The sequence below is a fragment of the Protomyctophum bolini genome (assembly GCF_963924005.1).
Source record: "Protomyctophum bolini genome assembly, chromosome: 7".
Classification (NCBI taxonomy): Eukaryota; Metazoa; Chordata; class Actinopteri; order Myctophiformes; family Myctophidae; genus Protomyctophum; species Protomyctophum bolini.
This window is the reverse complement of record NC_137868.1, coordinates 48,536,240-48,561,454: the sequence shown is the minus strand read 5'-3', so window position 1 is coordinate 48,561,454 and position 25,215 is coordinate 48,536,240. Positions and strand designations below refer to the sequence as shown.

At 42.3% G+C, this 25,215-nt stretch overlaps 2 protein-coding genes across 2 annotated transcripts in view; one reads left to right on the top strand and one right to left on the bottom strand.

Annotated features, from left to right (window-relative positions):
* The window catches only part of LOC308318779 (uncharacterized protein), a gene marked incomplete at its 5' end in the record, with an annotated part of 473,522 nt that overhangs the window by 411,166 nt on the left and 37,141 nt on the right, over positions 1-25,215 (bottom strand). The window lies entirely within an intron of this gene.
* Positions 13,443-24,919, top strand: LOC308317922 (arachidonate 12-lipoxygenase, 12R-type-like; the record flags this gene model as incomplete). Its single annotated transcript, XM_080767269.1, has 14 exons — positions 13,443-13,583; positions 13,885-14,080; positions 15,518-15,590; positions 16,110-16,217; positions 16,451-16,629; positions 17,376-17,542; positions 18,618-18,761; positions 19,272-19,475; positions 19,791-19,832; positions 21,374-21,543; positions 22,197-22,318; positions 22,597-22,697; positions 23,160-23,330; positions 24,740-24,919. 14 exons carry the CDS (start codon positions 13,443-13,445, stop codon positions 24,917-24,919), a joined length of 1,998 nt encoding a protein of 665 aa, XP_080623395.1.

Sequence of the window (25,215 nt, the reverse complement as noted above, 5' to 3'; positions counted from 1 at the left end):
AACCCCCAAGGATAAACACCACAACGATTCCACTCCTGTAGACACAGCGCCAGAGGGGTTGAAGCCAGCTCCGAACCTTTTGTGGTAGAGCGGCGTCCCTTACGGTCAGAACCTGGGCCTGGGGCCTCTGTCCTGCAATATGGACCTGGGGCCCTGGCGCTGCGTCCACGGCAGTTACACTTGCATTTCGGCCGACAGCCACGGGCCTCCTTGAAGGCCTGGGCTGCGGGTCCATTCCCTTGAGTTTCAAGTGACGATTCATGAGACCGGTTTTCAGTAGAGAACACCGCTTTATTGAGAAAAGTGGTGGCACAGAAAAACACTGGAGAGACATTTATGTTTGAAAAACAAGTCCTCTTCCTGTCTACACCGAGAGCGTCCGGCATGAGGCACGTGGCCACTATGCTGCGCTTCAGAGAAACTCGGGGAAGGGTGGGGGAGACAGTGCCCGATGTCTCCCCGTGGGGCGGGTCTGGTTATTTCGCCTTCCCGCCAGGTGGCCCTCCTTTCCTGGCCCCATTGCGGGGGCCGCCGGCCGGAGAAGCCGAGGGGCGTCTGGGCCTGTCGACCTTCTTGCGGTTGCGAGATGGGCGGGAAGATGAGGCCGCCGCCGACGGAGCCCTCTGAGCGTCGGGGACCTCGAAGGTGCTCCTCCTGGACCTGGAACGATCGCCCCTGTCCTTGGTGCGCTAGCCCGCATGGGCCGTGCTCCAGACGCCGGGAGACAAGCGCCGATGACCTCCGTATCAGTCTTCGTTTGTCCGTCACAGGAGCGCATCTCCTCGAGCATGGACGCGAAGAGTGTCGAAGTGGAGACTTTCTGTTTCAATGGAGTGCGTCCCACTTTAGGGGACAGCTCCAGCCACCTGGCCCTCTCGAGGACCAGAAGCCTCGCCATGGTTCCGCCCACCATCTCCGCCTGGGCCTGAGTGAGACGGAGGAGCTCAAGGTGCAGGCGTCTCAACTCAGCCATGTGTTCGGGGGTAGGCTCGTCACCCGCCTCCAGCAGGACATGAGACGCTGACCCTTGCAGAAGGGTCGTAGCGTTCAGTGCTCTGGCCGCAGTTGAGGCGCACTTGTAGGCAGCTTTATTAATTTTGGAGTCGTCCTTGTCCGCAGGCAAGGAGAAGTCCGGGTCCTCGTGGAAAACATTGGGGTTGATACCCATGAGCCAGCCGGCGAAGGACTTGTCCATTGGAGGCATGGCCTCGAGGCCCGCTTCCCGTTGTCCCGCGCAGTCCAGCAGCTTCATGCCTCCGCTAAGGGAGGTGGAAGCTGAGTGAGGCTGTCTCCAAGACACCATGAGGGATTTCAGAAACCCGTCATCGAGGGGGATCTCAGCCTTGGTCTGGGACTTCTCTGGGTTGCCCTTTTTAGAAGTTGCAATGGCGTGTGCCAACCTCCTCAGGAGTGGCCCCACGTCCTCTCTCTGCATCGTAGGTCCCTTGTGCTGCAGCCCGGGCTGCCTCACCGGGGGTCGGGGCTCCGACGAAGAGGCTTGGAGAGTAGCGGTTAGGGTCAGCTGCCTCCCTGGAGGCTTCCTGACGCTGTGCCTCGTCCTCTCTCCCCTGGGCGTGGGCGTCCCGCTGGGTCCGATACGCCCTGTGGGCGCGCTTCCGCCTGCTACGCTTCAGCAAGTTGGAGAAGGTAAAGCAATGCGGGCATCGCTCTGGGTTTTCCACTGCCTCCACAGCAGGGCCATAACCCAGGCAGTAGAGACATTCGTCATGGGCGAGCAGGCCCCTGCAAGACTTGCAGGCTCTCTGCAGGCACTGGCTGTCAGCGTCCGCTAGGGCGCGACGGCGTCGACGACGGGCCTTGGTCGGGGACTCAGCCATCTTATGAAGCTAAGATGCACGTGGAAACGATAAGGAACAAGAGTTAACAGGTAGCCACGTAGGTGGTAGCTTCGTGGACAAACAAGCTACAAACAAGGCTCGCTGGTTCATAGAACCCGGGTTACATCAGTACCCTCAAGTTCTAACAATCAGTTTCACGAGGCTGCACGTAGCACGCCTGTGGAGAGCCGAGTTGGTAGGTAGTCACGTTAGAGTGAGGCTAGGACGGAGCTAGACCGTCACTCTATGTGGAACTCAAACAGGGCTATTGTCAGCCACTGTAGAAGAGCCACGTGCGTGTGGAAGCTGAGAATAGGGCTATCGTTAGCTGCTATCAGAGACCGTCACACAACGAGGAAGCTAATCAGTGGTATTAAAATCTGCTGTCCAGATTACCACGCTGCCGCGGGCTTGGAAAGGCCGCGGGACGTTGTGTGTGGAAGCTGAGAAAAGAGCTATTGCTAGCCATTAACAAAGACCGTCAAACACAACGTGAAAACTAAACAGAAATATCACTATATGCTGTTCAGGTCACCACGCCGTCGCGGGCTTGGAAGCCGCGGGACGCGCGTGTGTTGTGTCGGCTAGAGCGGGCTATTAGTAGTGGCCGCTGACGCCGGCACACGTGTGGAAGCTAACAAAGGGTTGTAACCGTTTCTAATGATTATACATTTCAAACGTTCCTTCACAGAGATACTGAGATGTGATAGTTTACAGCGGTCAAAAGTACTTGCGCGCTCTGCTTGCGCACTAGTTGGCCATTTATGGCCTACTAGTGTGCAACAAGCAAGTACTCGGCAGAGTGCAGTTCTAGTTTATATATATTTCTATCATGCGCTATTTGCTGCTCACTCGAAGTGCAACGGTCGTGAGCTTGTAGATCGGCACTTGCGCATGTTAAAAAACAAACTCACAATTATAATAAGAACATAGGTTTATCTGCATTCTGCACTGTACGAATCCAACATTGTTTAGTGTAGTAATGCCTGCAATAGGCGGCAGGCCTATTGAAATTGTTTTGTTACGGAGCTCGAGTCAGTTAACTGTCGGTCGGTGTGTGTGTGTGTGTGTGTGTGTGTGTGTGTGTGCAGGGTGTGTGTGTGTGTGTGTGTGTGGGGGGGGGGGCAGACATCAGCGTGCTGCCGATCCGATTCACATTGGAAAATGAATAGGGCTATATAGCCTATAAAAAATAGAAGACCGCATTAGCCTAATGAATGGCTTCAGCGTGTTTGAAAGTCGGCCAGTCATATCATAGTTTTAAGCCAGCTCACCTCCACTCGCGCTTGTTCACAAACATGACGGACAGACTTTATAATAATGTATATTGATATTGATCACATGCATGGATGCCACACACAGAATAGTTTAACTCACTGGATAAACTCACTGCATTATAATTTCTTCAGACTAGAGGATCCCAGGTAGGCCTATAATTATTCACTTATGAATTTATAGTTTACTGTTCTTTATCGCGCAAACCGACAGTGTCGAGGGCCCATGCCCCCCTCCCTCTCTCTCTCTCTCTCTCTCTAGCTCTCTCTCAAAAGACGACTTTTGCATTGACATATATCCGATATTTTAAATATCGGATATGTTTTACCTCTGCAAATGTGTGAGTGAGCACCCGCCTTGGTCCCGAACTTAATTAAATAAATCACTCATTCTTGAGATGAGGGACAAAAGTGGAAAAAACATGTCCCACACATAAGAGCCTTATTTTATGTAAAAAATAAATTAATTCATAAAAATAAAAGCACTTGCAAAGTTAAGTGTAATACAGTTGTGTATTATTATGCCCTTAATTTCATTATAATTGTTTTCATATTCCATCTGAATTAGTTAAAAGCAGGCCCTGTACCCAAAAAGGCCTGTATTTAGCCTGTCCCCAGCAAGTGGCCACAATTTCAAACTGCCAAAAAAGTGTCTAATACTGTCACAATCACATAAATATACATACTAAATTAAAGTAGATTGTCAACAACATAGCAAATAATATACACAGTTAATTTTAATTTATATTTTCTATTAAATATCTCATATCAAATGTTCGTCCCACGTCTCCGTCAACTCCGTCAGGTTTTTTTAAAAGTCTTAAATTAATCAGAAAATATTGTCGACAGATTTAGCCTGAAGACTCCTTTTCCAAGTCCCATTTATATTTGTTGCAACAGTGGAGTACCTGGTCTGACAAGCATTCAATTGTTTGATATTTTAAACAAACAATGTTGATAACAATGTGGTCACAGCTTTTACATGTCAACTCCGTCAGGACATTATTATGATCTTTGTTAAGAATTCCAAAATAATGTTTATTATTTTAGTTTAGGGGTTAGGTTTAGCTAACAAAATTAAGCAAAAACAAAATGGCTACATTGTACTAAAGAGGGTTAAGATGAAAACAAATGCCATTTTGTCAACTCCGTCAGACGTCAACTCCGTCAGATTTTGTGTCTGACGGAGTTGACGTGTATCTGACGGAGTTGACAAAAGTGTTCCTAAAACAATAAAATTATTGTTTTTGAATAATGGGCAGTATTCTAATTTGGCACACAGTTAGAGCATGCCTTAAGGAACATTTTTGGCTATGGGGCCATCACAGATTTGTCTCGTGGTGACCATGGCAGCCATATTACAAAAGAGCCGCCACCTGATGTTATTTTACAATAACTCAAGTTCTACACCACCTAGGATCTTGATTCTGGTGACTAAGACCTCATTTTCAAGGATGAGGGATACAGTGGTACAATTTAGACTTTCCCTGTGACCATGGCAGCCATTTTTCAAAATGGCCGCCACCTGCTGTTATTTTACAATAACTCAAGTTCTACACCACCTAGGATCTTGATTCTGGTGACTAATCATACATTTTCAAGGATGTGGGGTACATTGGTAATATTTAGATTTGTCCTGTGACCATAGCAGCCATTTTTTTTTCAAAATGGCCGCCACCTGCTGTTATTTTACAATAACTCAAGTTTTAGACCACCTAGGATCTTGATTTTGGCGACTAATCATACATTTTAAAAGATGAGAAATACAGTGGTACTATTTAGATTTGTGCTGTGACCATGGCAGCCATTGTTTTTCAAAATGACCACCAACCTGCTGTTATTTTACCAATAACTCAAGTTTTAGACCACCAAGGATCTTGATTCTGGCGACTAATCATTACATTTTCAAGGATGAACTTTCTCTGGGAGAGGTAAGGGCTTATTTCAGGTGCAGGTTGAGTTTCTACTGACAGGACATTAAAAGGAGGTGGGCTTTCTGGCCTTTGACTTGCCCCTTTCAGGTACAGATGCACAGTTTGACTTCACTGGCCACTGCAGGGAACTGTGGGGGAGAAACTTTGGTCTCTTGACACCCCGATTAGGTTCAGGGTTTTTTTTGGTGGAGACTTGCCTTTCATGACATCTTTGCTGCAGCAGTTGATCTCCTTACTGCCAGTGGTGGCACACTCTGGGTCTCTGGGGCATTGTATCTTGGTGGCCTCCTGCCAGTGTTTCTCCATCCTTCTCCTGAGCTCTGTGTTCTGGGGCTCTGTTATAGTCAACTTACATTGTCTTGGCTGGAGATTGCTTTCCTGCAGGGTCCAGCCCAGTCTTTGTGCAGATGGCTGCTGGCCCACCTGGAGGCCCCAACCTCACTTCTTCGGTTGGTGTGATTAGGTGGGGTGGTCTTCCCCAATCAGGATGAGGGGTTTGACCCTTTCAAACGGCAGTCTGGCCAAGTGTCTGTATTTAGTTGTGAGTTTAGATACAGGATACGATTGCTCACCCAGCCCCAGGTGACATGAGGTGAAGGCTCCTTTGATTTGGTAACATTGCTTTGGTTGACATGCTGGGGACACAGAGAAAGACACTGATGCCTTCAGTGTCTGCACATCCTGCCTGATGGTCCTGAAGCCAAATCTTCTGTCTTCAGTCTTTCCCTCACTGTTCACTGCTCACTGTTCACCTCACTGAATTTAGCCCAAGGAGTTTGACCCCTAGTTTGGCCATAGACCCCCTAGTTTGGCCATAGCCACTTGCCCAAATGTGCCGACATGTGCTGACCTCATCACATCTGTGATGATGGCTATGGCCGTTTTTAGCCAACGTAGTGTTTTTTGTGCAAAACTAATGCTTGGAATGGATCCAGAATCATGAAAAGCCCCTAGTTTGACATGCCACATGCTACTTAAAGCATAATGAAATTTAGAACATTTAGCCTTATATTGGTTGTTGATGGTACCCAACTTTCAGCAGCTGTCAAACATGCCCCTAGGGTGGTCAAATAGAAACCAATGTGGGATATGTTAGTAGACACCTTTACAAACATTGGTGAAGAAAATTCTTGGTAAGAAATGTATTCACAGATTTTATATTATTCTGATAATATTCCCTGAGTAAATTGGTAAAATAATAGCAGGTCCACCATTTTTGAAAATATCTACCATCCATGGTCACAGGATAAATCTAAATACCGTAAATCCTCTTTTAGGAACCCGGGCTATTATTTGTCTCAACCGATCCCGATACCGGGCTTTTATTGGAAGGAGGCAGCTATAAGAAGGAGGAATTTTATTTCTAATTTTCAAACTGATGATAATGAACAAATCACATTTTGGGTCAGTTAGAACACAGTAAAATGTATTGGGCTCATAGCCTATTGAAACCAAGTCCTCGTGAAATATTGAACAGTGCAGTTGCAGGTGCTCAATGGTCATTTTAACTGTTTTTCCATTATTGGCATATTGCCTATGGTAAATACCATAATAACATCAACACATCAATTTAACTTGAATAACCAATGTCCTTTGAAGCTATATGATTCCCTGCTATGTCATTTGAAGCTATATGATTACCTGCTTTCATATGACATGAAACAAATAAAAATACAATGGCAGTCCCTCAGTCAAATCTGGTCACATTCAATATACCGGTATATAACTTCAACTGAGATAGACTACCACAGTACTGTGGTAAAGGTCTACAGTTAGGCTACTGACAAGTTCAGATGCAAATAATAACATAAAAATAAAATGTATGATAGGTTATTTCATATACCGGTAATATCAAATCAGAACAGTGCAACACTGCAGTGCTTCAACGGGAGAGAGAGAGAGAGAGAGAGAGAGAGAGAGAGAGAGAGAGACGTGTTAGAGAGAGTGTCTCTCTAACGCGCGCGAGAGAGAGAGAGAGAGAGAGAGAGAGAGAGAGACGTGTTAGAGAGAGCGTCTCTCTAACGCGCGCGAGAGAGAGAGAGAGAGAGAGAGAGAGACGTATAGAGAACGTCTGAGAGAGAGAGAGAGAGAGACTTGTTGCTAACGGTGTCCCGTTTGTTGCTTGTTGCTAACGGTGTCCCGTTAGCAACAAGCTAACAGCATACCGGTGGTAGGCTACGTTCGTTCCATAAAATGAGAGATCCAAAAGGCGCATGGGGCTGCGCCAGGCTGCAAAACCCCCCATGCGCTCATCGATCTGCCGTTTATAGAAGTAGAACCAACGTTCGTTGCATGAAGGGCAGATCTGTGGGGGCTCTCTCCCGAAGTTATTAACTTTGTTGTATTGTGTGCGAGCCGAGCACCGCGGCCACGGCATCTGGACAGTGGACGCTGACGTGACAGGCAGGCACAGCCAGCCAGAGCAGCGAAAGTAACAGATACGGCACTTGAAGAAAAAAAAAAACACAAAAAACCCCGGCTCATAAAAGGAGGCCGGAATTTATTTACTTAATTCAACGCCATCACCGGTGATTAATAGGGGCTCGGTAATTAATAGAAAGGAGGAGTTTATTGGAGGATTTACGGTAGTACAACTGTATTCCTCGCCCTTGAAAATGTATGATTAGTCACCAGAATCAAGATCCTAGGTGGTGTAGAACTTGAGTTATTGGGAAATAACAGAAAGTTGGCGGCCATTTTGAAAAATGTCTACCATGGTCAGTGGTCACAGGACAAATCTAAATAGTACCAATGTATCCCACATCCTTGAAAATGTATGATTAGTCACCAGAATCAAGATCCTAGGTGGTGTAGAACTTGAGTTATTGGGAAATAACAGAAAGTTGGCGGCCATTTTGAAAAATGGCTGCCATGTTCACAGGGCAAATCTAAATAGTACCACTGTATTCCTCATCCTTGAAAATGTGGGATTAGTCACCAGAATCAAGATCCTAGGTGGTCTAGAACCTAAATCAGTTAAACTTGTCAACTCCGTCAGATGTTCGTCAACTCCGTCAGACGTTCGTCCCGTGATGTTTTGGTTAATTTCCAAAGAAATAGAAAATTTGCTGTCAAATCTTTTGTGCTTATGTATTGAAACACCAACTGAAATGATACGTAATGATGATTTTTTTTTTTTTTACATGGTTTTCATGTTATAATATTGAAAATAAAGGTTGAAATGACGGTTTTGAGAAATTGGATATTTCATAATAGTGTGATATTGGAACAAAATAATATTAAAAGATTTGTATTACTTAACTTGATTACTGAAAGCCATTATAAGATAACTGAGGACTTTATATTATTGTTGAAATGATAAAATTCAATTAAAAGGGATTTTAGTGTGTCTGACGGAGTTGACATGAATCAGGTATTAAGTGCATAAATGTCCCATTTTAGAAAGAAATGTTATGCGAAAAACCTGTTCCTTCTCAAGATTGGTAGTTGAGACCTGTGTCTACAAATACATCTATTTGATTTGAATGTATCTTAAAAAAAAAAAAAATCCAGTTTGAAAAAGGTTTTGTCCCTTATCTCAAGAATGGGTGAAATATATAATTATATTGCTTCAGCGGAGCACGCACCGTTGTAAGCTTGGAAATCTTTTAATTCCCTTTGGTGTCCTTTGATGGATTGATGTCAGTTTGTACATATATAGTAGCCTACAGTGGTAATATACAATGGTTCAAAAACGACATAACATAAAAGCCCTAACTGTCCTGCTCCTACATGTGTAGAATTATTAAATTAATAGAGTGCAGGCTATATTCATAGCAGTGACCGCGGCTGTGATTTCTTTCCAGCAATCATTTTTATTGTAATTTGTGAAGCCGCTATATAGTCTGCGGCTACAAAGCCTTTTTTCTTTTTTTGACAGACGGATCTCAGACAAACTGCTGTCTGCTGAGTCATGCTTGAAGCCTTTTATGGTGCGATATGGGGCGTGGATAATGCAGATGAGGTTGTCGGGTGCTTTTCCGATCACTTTGCACCCGCTGCATTCAGTATGACATACACCTGCGATACGCCTGTATGTAGCAAAGTGAAGATTGTGTAATTTCTTCCACGGAACAGTGCACAGACGTTTAGTGTGTCAATGTTATCAGAATTACTGGGAAGTCTGAGATTAAGAAATTCCATAGAAAAGGCAGTTAGTTAGAATCTGAAGAAGGGTGAAGTGTACCAGCTTGCCTGGTTGAGTCATCATTATTAGGAAATGTTAATGTGCCCATATAATGTCATCATGTGCTATATCTTGCACGTATTTGCCATTTTTACTATATATATATATATATATATATATATATTACTATTGTTGAGAATTTCCCCAGACAATCTAAATGGCAGCCGCTGGTAGACACAACCCTTCACAACTCCCCTTCCACACCACCACTGCACCAACCACCCACAGGTGTCTGCCATCAGCACTCTGGGCTGATTGCCACTGTCAGCTCAGGTGTGCTCCCCTACAAACACTCACACTCACTCCACACACAGTTCACTCACACAACTCACACAGCTCTCCACTCCAGACCCATGCGTCCATGACCAAATGTAAGCTCTTGTCCACAGTATTATTTTGTTACTATACTATGCTCTGAATCACGAGTTGATATATGCTTTAATGTTTTGAGCTAATTGATTGCATTTGTTTTGAGCTAATTGATTGCAAATTGTCTATTGTCTGATCCACACTTTTTCTGTCTTTTCCATGTTTCAAGAACCATGGCTTCTGGAACTATGGAGTAATAAAATGCCACAAAGTCACAAGTCAATGTCAATGTATTTTATTTGAACCTTTTGGGTGGTCAGCAAATGTCATTAACAACGAACTCTTAAATAACTATTATGAAAATAGTTATAATAGCCATAATGTATGGATGTAGATCTGCTAGTTGAACTATTTAAATTTATTTTTCAAGATAGTAAAATATGGAAGAAAAGAAGTTTCACAAAAAAATCACACCTTGTGAACTGAGCGCTGCAACTATACATTTAGTGTTATAGTTACTGTACTGTGCTCTGTACTGTATTGTAGTGTACTGTACTCTGTACTGTACTGTGATTTTTTTTTTTGGAAAAACATCTTTGAGAAATGACAGAGTTACCACGTAGGGGTCCCCGTAACATCCTGGACACAACCCCCAGGAACGCGCCCAGGGTGCCGGCCCGGTTCCGGCGAGCCTTCCCGCGCCCGAAACGGTCGAGAAATGACAGAGTTACCGCGTGGAGGTCCGGGTTAGAAGATAAAAGTTACATAGTGCAGATTTAGTTTAGATTATTTTGAATAATCATAAAGTGAGTGACTTTCACTTGTAGCTGAGTGATATTCGAACAGTTGTAATCTGTACTCAAGTTCTGAGAGCTGAGTTCTTAAAGAGTAGTTCAGACAAGTTTTTGTCACATTCCTGACTGTGCCAATAATTTGATAACCGATGGAAAACTGTGGAATTTTATCATGAACATTATAGATCGAGGACCAAGTATATATGAAGGTAGGTTGAAAAGTGGCGAAGTGGTCCTTTAAGCAGAGGAATCTATGTTGAGAGTGAAGGGAGGGAGGGGCCTATAAGAAATGCTGCTATGTATATTTCTGCTCATTTGTGTCAAATAACCAGAAGCTGTTGAAGAACTGAATCCAGGCGACCCATATCTTCACTCTTCACTAAAATAACCTTTAGTTCAGGGGTGGGCAACTTTGACGATGGAGAGGGCCTCTATATTTCCACACTCACTCCAGAGGGCCACATTGCATATTACTGTCGGAGCAAAAATAGCCCATCTACAAGCTCAAAACGTGTCGCACTGCGATGCAATTTGAGCTTGTAGATCGGCTATTTCTGCTGTATTTAAATTGAAATACTGAATTATATTTTGCTATTTTTTAATTGGGATCCTGAAAATGTAAATTCATATTGCATTTATATGCCTTTCAAATACCTTTAATTATAGTTAATGTTAACTTTATGAACTAAATACAAATACATTGCGGATATTTCAAAAAATACAATAACATTTTAATACTAGTCATTAAGCTTAATTTAGACTGAAGTATTTAAAGCGGGTCATGTTTACATGTTTAACAGCTGAAATCAATAATAGCCTATATCAGTATTGTGATATTAACCTGAGGGCCACATTAAGTTAAGGTGAGGGGCCAACATATGCTTTAGTTGCTTACATGTGATCACAATGTCTTGTAACAGTCATACCTGGTACCAGTCTGCAGTTATACAATATAGCCTAGTATACCAGTGATGGAAGAATTAAGTAAAAGTATCAACACCCTATTGTAGAGTATTGGCATCGAACATTGTGTGTATTTCTATTTATTTAATGTATAGGGTTATTAGCATTTGTTTTCATATTGTATCACTTTGTAGCTCTATGTATAGGTAATTGCTGTGTACCCTGATGTCCCTTTGTTGTTTGTTTTGCAGTTTATGTGTGGCAAAGATGTGTAGTTTTATTTCTGCCTCTTGGCCATGCAGTTCACACTTGAAAAATAAAAATAAATTAATTAATGAATTAATTAATTAAGCACCAAAAGTAAAATTACTCATTACCCAAGTTTACAAATGTATACAATGTAAGTACTTTAGTGCAGTACTTGCATACATGTAGGCCTACTTAGGTACTTTCCACCACTTCTTAGCACTTGCATGACGGCTATACCACACAAGCTGAATTCAGGTAAAAAGAAAACGCTTTGACACCTGCCACGTGACATCATTTGACACCTGCCACATGGCATCATTTGACACCTGCCACGTGGCATCATTTGACACCTGCCACATGGCATCATTTGACACTTGCCACGTGACATCATTTGACACCTGCCACATGGCATCATTTGACACCTGCCACATGGCATCATTTGACACCTGCCACGTGACATCATTTGACACCTGCCACGTGGCATCATTTGACACCTGCCACGTGGCATCATTTGACACCTGCCACGTGGCATCATTTGACACCTGCCACGTGGCATCATTTGACACCTGCCACATGGCATCATTTGACACCTGCCACGTGGCATCATTTGACACCTGCCACGTGGCATCATTTGGCACCTGCCAAATGGCATCCCATTTAGTGCTCCAGTCTAAACAAACATTTAAAGCCCATATAGGCTCGGCTGTTTGTAGTAAGGCCGATTACCGCACAAGCTGACTTCAGGTCAAAAATACCTTGTCATGGAAACGTCATAGAGGGGGAACCCTCTGAGAGCTTCATGGACAAACAAAATGGGCTGCCATATGACATCATTTCAAAAGCCTGACGTTGGAGAGTGCCCCTCAAAAAAAGATTAAGAACTTTCTATTACTTTGCCCTTATTCTGTTCTCTTAACCTTCCATTCCATCCCATTCCATTATTAGTATTGGATAAAAGGAACAGATCGATTGAAGGGTGTCCGTGACTGGGACACCATCCCTGAGGCCTCAGACCAAGGTAAGACTGCTGCACTAGCATCCATGTTTTGCATAATTAGTTTGTTTACTGATTATCTTTGCTAATAGTATGTTTCACTCACGTTAATGTGTATTTTTAAGACATTGGTAAATGTGTCATCTCCCCTGTATAATTCAGGGTCGCGGGCCACCCTGTTGAAGACCCATGGTCTTAGTGACATTAGATATGTCTAATGCCCCCCTTCTCCTGAGCCATGTTTCCGTGAAAATCAAAATATTATTAGTGCTATAATCCTTTTCTGTGAGGTGATTCGGAGCTACTATTCGGAACCGTTATTTTAGCATTTCCACCACTGGGATTTCTTGGGACTTTTGATATGCTGATTACAAACATATTTATGAAACAAAAACAGTTGAAAGCATTTCTGTTGCAATTTGTCCGAGGTATAGTTTCTTTCAAAATGCCTGCACTAGCTTCCCACTCTGGAATCTCTTTTGTGTGGCCTCCATGGCGAGATAGAGCCTCTGTGGTTAGTTGGAGGTCAGCTAATCCTGGCATCTAACTGATTGTTATGCAATTTGGGCAATTTTCCAAATGAAATCAACCAGGTAATCTCTTCTTGAGAACTCACTTTTCTGTGACTCCCTCAACGGCCGACCTCCAAGGAACTGGCAACATTGTCCCTGGTTCCTCCCAGAGCACTGTATAAAAGGAACAGATTGAAGTGTGTCCATGACATCTGGGAAACCCTCCTTGAATGCTTCATACCAAGGTAAGACTGCTGCAGAGAGAATTATACAGGGGAGATGACACATTTAGCACTGTCTTAAATGTGTCATCTCCCCTGTATAATTCTCTCTGAGGACACCCATAAGGGTCCCGGGCCACCATGTAGAAGACCCCTGGTGGTTTGATGTAATTATAGTGACATTACATATGTTTTTCTAACGCTTTCCTTCTCCTCCCCAGAGTCAACATGGTGACATACACAGTGACCGTGCCCGGTGCTTGGCTCACTCTGGTCTTCATCAAGCTGGTGGGAAAGGATGGCGAGAGCAAACGCACCTTGCTCTTCAATTTCTGGGGATTTGTCAACTTCTTCCTAGGCAGGGCCAAGGTAAGTCTGACTTATGTCTGAACTAAGCAAGGGAGAATCATTTCTGCCATTTTTGAGAAACACTTCTCAATGTAAATCAAAGACTAATCATTGTGTGTATCCCTGCACGATCTGCATTGAGTGATCTTGGTACATAGACATTGATTTACTGGAGATTCTGACTTTCAATTGTACATAGCGTACATTTTGATTGATTGTATTGTTCCACTTTTTGCTTTGGCAATGATGTAAACGTATGTTTTGTCATGCCAAGAAAGCCAATTGAATTGAATTGAACTGAATTGTGTGTTTTATCCCCCAGACCACTACTTTCTCTGTGAAACATCCCGAGAGTCTTGGTGAGCTGAGGGTGATCGAGCTGGAAATGATGTCACCCTTCTTCGGCTTGCCTTTCTGGTTCGTCTCCAAGATTGAAATCACGTCTCCAGAAAGAGAAGTTTACCACTTCCCCATCTACCACTGGATCGGTGATGCACAGCTGTTCAGAGAGGCTAAAGGTTAGTGGAGGCTATACTGTTGTGAATGATGTATTCATTTGTTTAACTTCAACTTGAACTGTATTGTCACATCACAGACATGTGTGAATCAGCGGGTGAAATTATTGTTTTTACAAACTCCACCATTTATGGTTTTCAGGACACAGGGAGAATAAAAATGAAAAAGATATATATTTTTTTCTTTTTTGGTTAATGGTACCGCAACTTTCAACAGCTGCCACAAGTTCCCCAAGGGAGCTGGGTTGGAACTAATTCACAAGGGATAGTAGACAGCTTTATGAACCCCTTTTTTGAAGAAAGGTATTAGTAAGCATTTAATTATTTTCCAGATGGTCCAACATTAAGGCTTACTTAACTAAACAGTTTATGTGAAACTTGTTTTTATGTGTTGAGTCACATTGCCCTCTACTGACAACACTGTACTTCTGCTGGTGCACAAACAACCCTATTTTCCTATACTAGTGTGCGTGTGTCTGTCATTACTAATTGGGTTGTCCCGATCGTATTGGGTGATCGGAAATCGGCTCCGATCTCATGACTTTCAAAAGATCGGAATCGGGGAGAAAAGATCGGATTTTTAATTGTCTAACGTAAATCTCAAAGAAAGAGATAAGCAATGAGAATTTGTAAAAACTGTTGTGTATATGCTAGTTGCACACTCAGAGGCGTGAAAGACAAATATGATGAAAACAAGGAAATGTAACCCCCGCTATGCATGATGTGATAGGTGTCTGTAGTACTCTCTCTGAATGAGAGAGATACTCTTTTTAACTTGACTTCACTTGAGAGTTTTAATTTTACTTCAGTTCTATAAGCTGTAGAACTGTATTCACTCTAAATAACCAATACATCATTATTTTTGCTATGATTCCATGCTTTCATAGAAAGAAAAAAACAAAGTTTAATAAAAGTATTGTCACATTTGCCTTTCACTAATTGTATCACTGTTGTGATATGGCATAAGTGTTATATAAAAAATATAAAGATCGCATCGGGAAAGATCGCTATGTCTCAAAATCTAATTATTATTTATAGTCATTATTTATATAGTCATTTTACACTTGGTTGCATGCTGAAAATAGCTGATGTACAAGCTCAACGCGACGCGTTGTGAGCTTGTAGATCGGCTAGTGTAAAAACACTCATTACGACGGCATCAATACCCGCCAAAATACATTTTAGTCGACTAAATCAACTGTAGATTTAGTCGACTAAAATCTTATGACATTTAGTCGACTAAAACTAGACTAATACTAAGACATTCCAGGTGACTAAAATGTGACTAAAACTAAATTAGGTTTCAGTCCAAAGACTATGACTAAACTAAAATAGAAATTTGCTGCCAAAAACAACACATTTCTAAACCTACGTGTTGTCAACATTATACTAAATATCTGATTTTAATCTCTCCTTAACTTTGTTTTAAATTTCTTGCAGCTTGGAGACACTTTGAGGAAGAAGACGAATACGGCAGAAAAAAGGAACTGAAGCAGAGAGAGACGGAATACAAGTGAGTCTGATGTCTTGTTGTTGGCTCTGTGCAGTGTTAATGTTGTCCACTCAAACTATGACGAAACATATCCGTCTGACACCTTTTTTCACTGATGTATCAGGCTTTACCAACATAATTATATTCCATTATAAAACTACAGTGGCTTATTATTAAAAAGTACGGTAGGCTTAAACCTACAGAAATTTATTTGACGACTGAAGCAATAAAAGAGCTGTCTTTAATAATAACCAATTACTTAAAAGTGATGATTTTTATAATTGCATTAAATTACAATTTAGATACATGACCATTACAGTATGTGTACACTGTAAGTATGTAATATAGCAACATAAAGTGACAGTAAAAGAGTAACATTCCCACCCTCTCATTGATGAGAGAGGTTCTTGACCACCAAAAAAGGGTGAAAACCCCCAAAATGCAGGAGAGACGCAGGACAAATAGTCAAATAAAAGGAGGTTAGTGCGTATGCAAATTGAGATGACCCAAGTTCTTGACTGTTCTCCTCTTCCTCCATAGGTGGAGTCACTATAAATCAGGCGTTCCTTACATCATACACAGTCTACCTGCAAAAGAACGATTCTCCATCACTAAGACCATCAAGATCGCCTACAACAAATTCACAAGGTGAATCCTTTACTATTGTATCAGACATTGTTGACGTTGCCGCATATTTCAATGTTAAAATTATATTTCACTTTTCACCCATTGGAAACGTCACGACTTGACACTTATAGGCCTATAGCCAGTGGAAACAGAATTAGGCTAGTTATCACATTAAGTTAAGTTGAATCATGCATTTGTTATGTTTTTATTTTATGTTCTAGTTTTCTATATTTTAAACTTATTTCACTCCCCAGTCGGCTGTGGCTGAAACTGCAGGGTAAGTTAAACTCCAAGGCCACCTTCAAGAACATTGAAGAGATTGCCATGGTCCATGGGAACGCGATCGGTGGCTTTTGGCTGTTCCAGTTGCCATACCGGTTTCTAATCTGGCTGTTGGGTGGAGCGCAAGCTGCGCAACGTTGTTCGGTCAGAGGTAAATAAACCATGTGCCTTGCACCTATGAGACCATTCATCTAATTTGGAGTGTGGCAGGTTTTCTGCTTCTGCAGATGTAGTTTTATTACAATGGTAAGGGCTTTGCAGGGCTGTTGCCGGCCGGGTCTTGGCTGGGTGCTACAGCCTACACATGATTTAAATTAATTTAAGTTTATAGGTAGACTGGTAAAAATGGAATAGATACATGTTAAACATTGATGCAGCTTGCCCTAGCCCCGACGACCTTACAAGCGTTTGTAAAGGCTCAATTTATGTCACTTATAGCATTTTATGTAGACTTAGATAGCATGTTATGTAGACATAGCACTACATAGTATATGCATAGTTTCATTATTCCACTGTAATGTTCTTAGCTTACGTATGATTCACAATAACTACTTTTTTATGTACAGTATATGATGTATTGCCATGTTTTTTGTTCTTGCCCAATGTAAATCGCTTTGGATTAAGGTTGTCGGCTAAATGCCTGAATTGTAAATTGTTGTGAAGAAGACAAAAACAAGAAACTTTGTTCTGAACAATTCAAAATGGATTCTGCTTGGCTGAGGAGTTAACGGGCAATTATGGGCACTAGATTTGCCCGTAAACCTCAAGTTTAGCAGGCATACAGTAATATACGGTATATTACTGTAATATACACATCTGTATTCCATGCTTTTTGTGCAGTGTGAACAGTGACGTAACCAGAAAGCAGAGTAAGCTAAGCTCCATCTTGTCTTCCAGAATACGTGCAGGAACACTGGACAGAGGATGCTTTCTTCGGCTACCAATACCTGAACGGCGTCAACCCCATCCTGATCCGCCGCTGCATCGCCCTGCCGGACAACTTCCCTGTGACCAATGAGATGCTGAGCCTCCCCTATGCGCGGAGCTTAGAAGAGGAAATGGAGGTGCTTTGTTTGTATTTTTTTTTTACAAAAGAAAACCAAGGCATAGTGCAGTACATGTTGGTGGTCAAGGGTCAAATCAGCCCACATCCCTGTTTTTTCCTTATAGTAGGGGGTATTATCGTCGGGAACGTTACGCGGTGGAAAAATGCATGCAATTTGGCACATATGTCCCATACAATATCTATTGGTAATCATTCATAGGGTCTTTTAAAAGTTTTTAAAAACAATTATGTATTTTTGGCATTGACAATATATCACTCAGAAAGGGATTAATGTGGAAGGTTAACCATTCTCATTCCGAATGGTTTTTAAGTACATTTTTGGCATTCAAAGTTGTTTAAAAAATATTTAAGACATTTTTCATGGGTTCTTTTTGCCAAATCATTTAATATTAGTCTAATTACTATAAATGTAAAAGGTATACTTGGCACAATCAGTCAGAATTTCAGAATATCACATTTAGGAATAATAGGTCCTTTCTGGCGGCCATTTTGGATTTTTCCCTTAAAAAAGCCTTTCATGTGTCTGAAATTTTGGGCACCCCTTCTGAGATGGTGAGATACACCCTAAAGAGTGTGTGTACAACACAATTTGGTGCTTTTCTCCACCGCGTAACGATTTTAACCATGTTATGACGATAATACCCCCTACTATTACAGGCTGGCCTTCGGGTGATTTTTTTTGTGAAAAATAAATCCCATACTCCCACAATAAGGGCCTTTATCAGCCCCACCCCTCTCCAATTGTTTATATTGTGTTTAGTTTCAAAGATGGCCGCAGCACCAGCAGGGGATGGGGCGGAGGTGAGCGGGTGGGGTCAACATATGCCCTTACTGGGTTGCGTTCACACATTCAAGACACCCGTCTTGTGTCTGCCTTGCATGTGTCTGTGTTTAATAGCCGCTCCAATGCATTTCCAATGGAAGCCCATATGGTTTGACGAAAGTTGTTGTTTGATGGGTGGGAGGGGGCATTCACACACTGTATATGTGACATCACCTGTGTTATATCATGGATACTATCACTATAACATCTTCATCAGGTCATAGCCTAACAGTGTTAATGTTTCCAACAGAATGACAAGATCTTCCTGTTGGACTATAAGAATTTGGATGGATTTGGAAAAAACATCATCGACGGTGAGCAGCAATACCTGACGGCTCCACTGGTGCTGCTGCACTCAACGCCTGACCACAAACTGATGCCCATCGCCATCCAGGTGAGAACACTCAACACCTGACCACAAACTGATGCCCCTCGCCATCCAGGTGAGAACAAGCTTCCACACTGGAAAATTGAACCAATAGGCTCTATGCACAGCAGCTGTACTGAAAGTTAGTTAGTTACTGCAAGAGTGCAGGTCTAGCCAACACCAACTCGTGATTCCTGTATTGCTGCCCTCCACAAATTCCTATCTATCATCAGGTTCTTGAACTCTGCAGTGTTGTTACAGTGGCATCCCACTCGTTTCTTCCTCAATCTCAAAATGACATTCATCAGAACTGTCACGCCGCAGTGCGTCTACATAGGTGGTACACTTCTTTCCCCTCCTGGCTTTGCCCTGGGTTTGCTACCAGAGTCAAGTTCTGTGTGCCTGACGCAGTGCCCTGCCAGCCTCCTTCTCTCTCTGACTTTGTCAAAGAAAGAAAGAAAGGGCCAAATCTAATTTCATTTAATTCAATATAATCCAATCTAATTTCATTTAATAGTACATTGTTGTTCCTTACAGTTGAAGCAGAAGCCATCAAAGGACAATCCAATCTTCTTGCCCACTGACTCCAAGTATGACTGGCTGCTGGCCAAGATCTATGTGAGAAGTGCCGATTTCACTGAACACCAGCTCAACGTTCACCTGCTGCGCACTCACCTGCTGGCAGAGGTCTTTGCAGTGTCTCTGCTAAGGAATGTCCCCATGGTTCACCCGCTGTACAAGGTAACTGTTCATTGCTATTGTTCACCCCCTGTACAAGTTAACTGTCACTGCTATGGTTCACCCTCTGTACTGTACATTGTACAAGGTAGACCTACAGCTATCGTAATTTGATCAAATATCTTTCTTGTGCAGCAGCTCAACCAATCCAAATTCAGTTGAGATTATTAACATATATCATATTTACCTATCATATTCACATACTGTATTAGCAACACAATTATAGGTATAACATTGGCTAGAGGATTCAGTTATCATCATGGCTTTTAAGAACTCATTTCCAATACTATCATCCAATCTCTCTATTTCCCTCCTCAGCTCCTGATTCATCACACCCGCTACACAGCGGGGCCCGAGACCGCCTGATTTCTCAGAAAGGATTTTTTTCCGACGTAAGAAACAATGATTAACAGTTTGTCAAACACTGAAAACGAGTATAATTAATTAAGTATAATAAATAGAGTTGGGACTCGATTAAAAAAAAATCTAATTAATAGAGGCTTTGTAATTAATTAATCTCGATTAATCACATTTTAATATCAATATTCAACCCGAGAACAGTGATAAACCTTTTTTTTTTCAATGTTTTTTGGTATCGCATTGGTGACTACGGGATTCCACTCATTTTCAAAATTTTACTGTCATTAATATACCTTAGAGTTGTGTGGATATAATAAGAAAGTCCCCCCCCATTCTGTGTTGCCTACAACTGGAGGTCTGAAAAAAATCAGTAACATTCTGAAGTACATCTCAGTGACATCACAAAAATGTACTTCATAATGTTACTGTTTTTTTCAGACCACCAGTTCTAGGCAACACAGAATGGGGACTTTAGCAATACAACTTTTTTATCCCAACAAGTGCAGCAAGTGCCTATATAAAGTGTCTTCAGTGTGTATTTGAATACTCAAATGTGCTCAACAAATAAAAACAACTGTATTAGGGGGGAAACATTTCACATGAGGTTGGGGCAGACCATTGTCTGACCACGGAATTCCCACGCTTGCTACTTCAGTATGTTTCGCATCGAGGACAGTTTCGTGCTGTGGTGAAATCACTGCGCATCTCTGGTGTCCTGTGAGACATGTTAAGCTGAAGCAGCTAGCATGCGAGCTAACGTTGGTCATATATGGATCCTTTCCCTCTGACATTGCACACAGCCATGCCGCTATCCACGCGATAGCTTTATAAATGTCCCATCCATGGAGCAAAAGCGATATAATCTTCTTCATTCGATTCATTTGGATTTGGGCTTTCTGACGGAGCTGTAGCCTGTAGTGTAGAGTGTACTGCTGCTGCTGCTCACCTCGCTCTATATGGAGCAGTGGTGGGCAAGGTTAATGGAGCAGAGTGTAGAGTATGCGTGCCGCAGTCAATTCAGTACTAGAAACGCCCCCAGTGAGAAACGTTCCGCAGTGAAAGAAAGCGTAAATTTTTCTGTAGTTAATTAATCTCAATTAACGCGTTAAAGTACCGGCCCTAATAATAAATACTAGTTTAGTATCGCCAGTCGCTACGAGTTGGAATAGAAGGTATGTTGGGCACAGCCTTGTCATGGTTTTCCTTCTACCCATCAAGAAGAAGCTAATTTGTCTGTCTTCTTTCATCTTAGAAACATTGTATGAATTAGATCTGTCATTAGACGATGCAAAAACGTTTACGTTTTCTCTCGACTCACTGCACCTTTTTATGGCCTTTCAAAGAAAACAACGGGCAGACTAGAACTTGTTCAAAATGTTGCAGCTGGAGTTTTAACTAAAACTAAGAAGAGAACATATTACTCCACTCTTTCTTTAAGTTGAGTTTTTTTTCCTGTGCTCCCTGTTCTGACCGATTTGCTGCTTTACGCAATCTAACATTTCTCTATTTAATGTATTTAATCGTCCTATGTTTTCTTCCAGAATGTATCTTCAGGCGGACAGGCTTTGGGGCCAGTCCTGCGGAAGTCCATGGACTCATTGACCTACAGCTCTCTGTGTCCTCCTGATGACATCAAGGAGCGTGGCGTGGCCTCTTTACCAGGATACTACTACAGGGATGATGCACTCAAACTGTGGCCCATCATTCACAGGTAGGAGCGCCTGCTGTTAAATCTTAAAGGTAGAGTATAGGATTTCTATTTGTTACAAGGGTTAAATAGCTCTATATTCGGACATAGGCTACAGTACTCATTCTACAGAGTGTTTGATCAGTGACAGGAGTCTCCATTAGGGATGTACCGATCAGTTTTTTTTGCTCCCGATCTGATTCCGATCATTTGATTTTGAGTATTTGCCGATAACAATTTACTTATGCCATATCACAGTACAATATCAAAAATCATAGACAATATCCAGTCTAATATCATGATATGGATATAATATTGATACTAGGGATGTCCCAATCATGTTTTTTTGCCCCTGATCCGATGACGATCATTTAAAAATGCCGTGAACGGCCACGATTTCCGATCACGTGATCAAATCAGGACAACACTCCATCTCCATCCATCTCCAGCTCTTTAGTAAGCAGAATAACGCTAATCCGTTAAACTATCTTCACTTGTATTTGGTAAGCCATACTTAAGGTTAGTTTTGAGTTTTGGCAGAGAGTCAAGAACTGTGATGTCTTTTGGCAGGGTCAAATTTGTAAGGTTGTTGTTCTGTTGGGTTGTGTTGTTGTGTTGATGTTGTGTTGATGTTGTGTCGTGTTTGTGTTGATGTCGTCTTGTGTTGTGTTGTGCAGGTATGTTGAGGGAACCGTCTGCTACTATTACAAGACTGATGCTGAGGTCCAAAAAGACAATGAGCTGCAGAAGTGGATCAAGGACATCTTTGAGCATGGGTTCCTCTCCAAAGCAAGCTCAGGTACGCTTAGGGGTTTTTTTGCGCCCTGGTCGCTGCTCTTTTGATCCTCCTGGTTGTTGTGTCTGACAAGCCGACGTTGAATCTGTATCATAACCATGCCAAGTCCATGTTTACGTAGTTTCAGCTGAGGTATTAGTACGATGACGCAACCTTCGAGCACGGCAACACAAAAAAACCTGCCTATACACAGCATACCCAAATGCAGTTACCCAAAAAGTAATTACTTGATTTTCTCTGTCCAACAACCGTTTTCTCTCATGTTTTCTGTCCACACTCAGGAGTGCCTCAAAGTCTAAGCTCAGTGGATGAGTTGGTGAAGTTTGCCACCATGGTGATCTTCACTGTCTCCGCCCAGCATGCTTCCGTCAACTCTGGACAGGTGTGTCCTTTTAGATTCCACTGTCATAGAACCACTGACTGACTGTCTGTGATAGAACCACTGACTGACTGTCATAGAACCACTGACTGACTATCATAGAACCACTGACTGACTGTGATATAACTACTGACTGACTGTCATATAACCACTGACTGTCATAGAACCACAGACTGGTTTAATGTTTGTCTTTAGTTCAATGTTTGTTTTGTAAACACCATTGACAATGAAGGGAAAATGTACGGCATAATGTACCTCATTACGTCATATTGTCTCTTTATTGTTAATGGCGTTTAATGTTTGTGTTTGCACCGTTTGTTTTACATCACCATTACATCACCTAATCAACCTGATTTAGACTTTATTATATTAGCGACACAGGTGTGGTTTCTTGGTTCCAGTTCTGAAGGAACATATAATACTGTACATACTGTGTAATATGTTATTCTATTTCTATCATTACAGTTTGAATATAGTGGTTGGATGCCCAACGCTCCCAGCACCTTGCGACGTCCTCCTCCCACCACCAAGGGGAGCTCTAGTGAGAGCACCTTGTTGGAAACCCTCCCTAATGTCGGCACTACGGCCCAGGGCATGAGCACAACATGGACACTCAGCAGAGAGCCCATTGACTTTGTAAGTGTAACTCTCTTTAACCCATTTAGACCTGAGGACGATTCTACAAATGTCTTCTAAATCAAAACAGTTTTCTGAAAAACCTAATGTTTCTATGTCAGTGGTGCTCAAAATAATTATTTCATGTCAAGGAGCCGAACCCCCATCTCAAAATATGTAGTTCCAGGGACCCTCCCAGACGCAAAGATTTTAGTTAAAAAATGTTCGCTCTGAAAGAATATATATTCAAAGATGTGCACCACATTTTCAGATCTATAAGCTCGTAGAGCTATGAGCTTGTAGATCTGCTATTCTTCAACAGCTAAAGTATAACACAATGCTTAAAACACCAAAAGGGGTTCCCGTCCTGAATGGGTTTGAATATGCTAGGGTATAGGATATATACAGTATATTATGACATTGCAGTCAAGATACCCTGCCAATGCAGTTCATAAGTTATAATTCTGACTACATTGTTTATATTGTGTTTAGTGAGCGGGTGGGGTCGACATAATGCCCTTACTGGGCTGCGTTCACAAATGCAAGACATCTGTCTTGCGTTTGGCTTGTGTCCGCTCCAATGCATTTCCAATGAAAGCCCATATAGTCTGACGAAACATTTTGTTTGATGGGGGAGGGGGGGGGGGGGCAGAACACATCCATCAAAGCTGGCATAATTATGTCGACATCGGCCACTCACCTCCGCTCCACCCCCTCCTGGTGCTGCGGCCATCTTGGAAACTAAACACATTATAAACAATGGGAGAAGGGTGGGGCCGAGAAAGGCCCTTATTGTCTTTATTCAGACCACAGCCATCTTGACAGCAAGGCGCTACCTAGGTGCTACTTTCCATAGACAGCCCATTCATCCAAACAGAAAAGTCCTATCTAATTATATTAAACAACGTCAAACATTGCAGCTGTATATGGAAAGCTTGAATTATCCTCTTTCAATCTGTAAAGTGTTTCTTTCATAAAAGTCCACTGTAGACATGTTATGAGCTACTTACTGTCATGAAATTCAGAGTATGGAAGTGCTCGTTAACCGTAAAGCAACCTCCTGCTGCCTGCTGCACTATGTGCAAATTAAAAACAGGTGGTATGCGCCGTTGAGTGATATTCAACAAGCGCTTCCAAACTCCAACAAAAAAACACATGCAAGGAATTTCTTGACAGGAAGTAGCTCATAAAATGTCTCCGGTGGATTTCCATGAAACAAACACTATGCAGATAGCAAGACGATAATGCAAGCTTTCCCTGCAGCTGCAATGTTGGTTATTTTGATGAATGGGCTGTCTATGGGAAGTAGCACCTAGGTAGCACCTTGCTGGCAAGCTGGCTGTGGTCTGAATAAAGACAATGGTGAATACACAGACTGAACATGTGTTGCAGTTAGACCTGTATTATAATATATGTTTCTATGTCTTCAGGTTCGGCTTGGCTATCACAGAGAAGAGCATTTCTACGAGGAGATCCCGCGCAAGCTCATTGCAAAATTCCAAGCAGAGCTGGACCAGTTCAGTGTAACTGTCCATGACAGAAACAAGTCTCTGGAAGTCCCGTACACATACATGGACCCAAAGCTGGTGGAGAATAGTGTTGCCATTTGACATGGTTGTGTTTGACGTTATTCTCAGGAAGTCAGTTCACTGTTGAATAACTACATTTCAATTCAATTCATCTCACAACATTTTTCATTCCAGGGACCCCCACATAGATGGGCATTAGGCCATAGACCCCCATATCCACAAATGTTACCCTTTTTCATGTTTGGGACCCAAATCTACACCATGTAACTTTGAGAGTGTAAAAATGGGTCCATTTGCTTCCATGGCGTCTTTGGCATTTTATTATTTTTGAGGGGCGCTAGCCCCTCCTATAGACGAATCCAGAAACGGGTCTCATG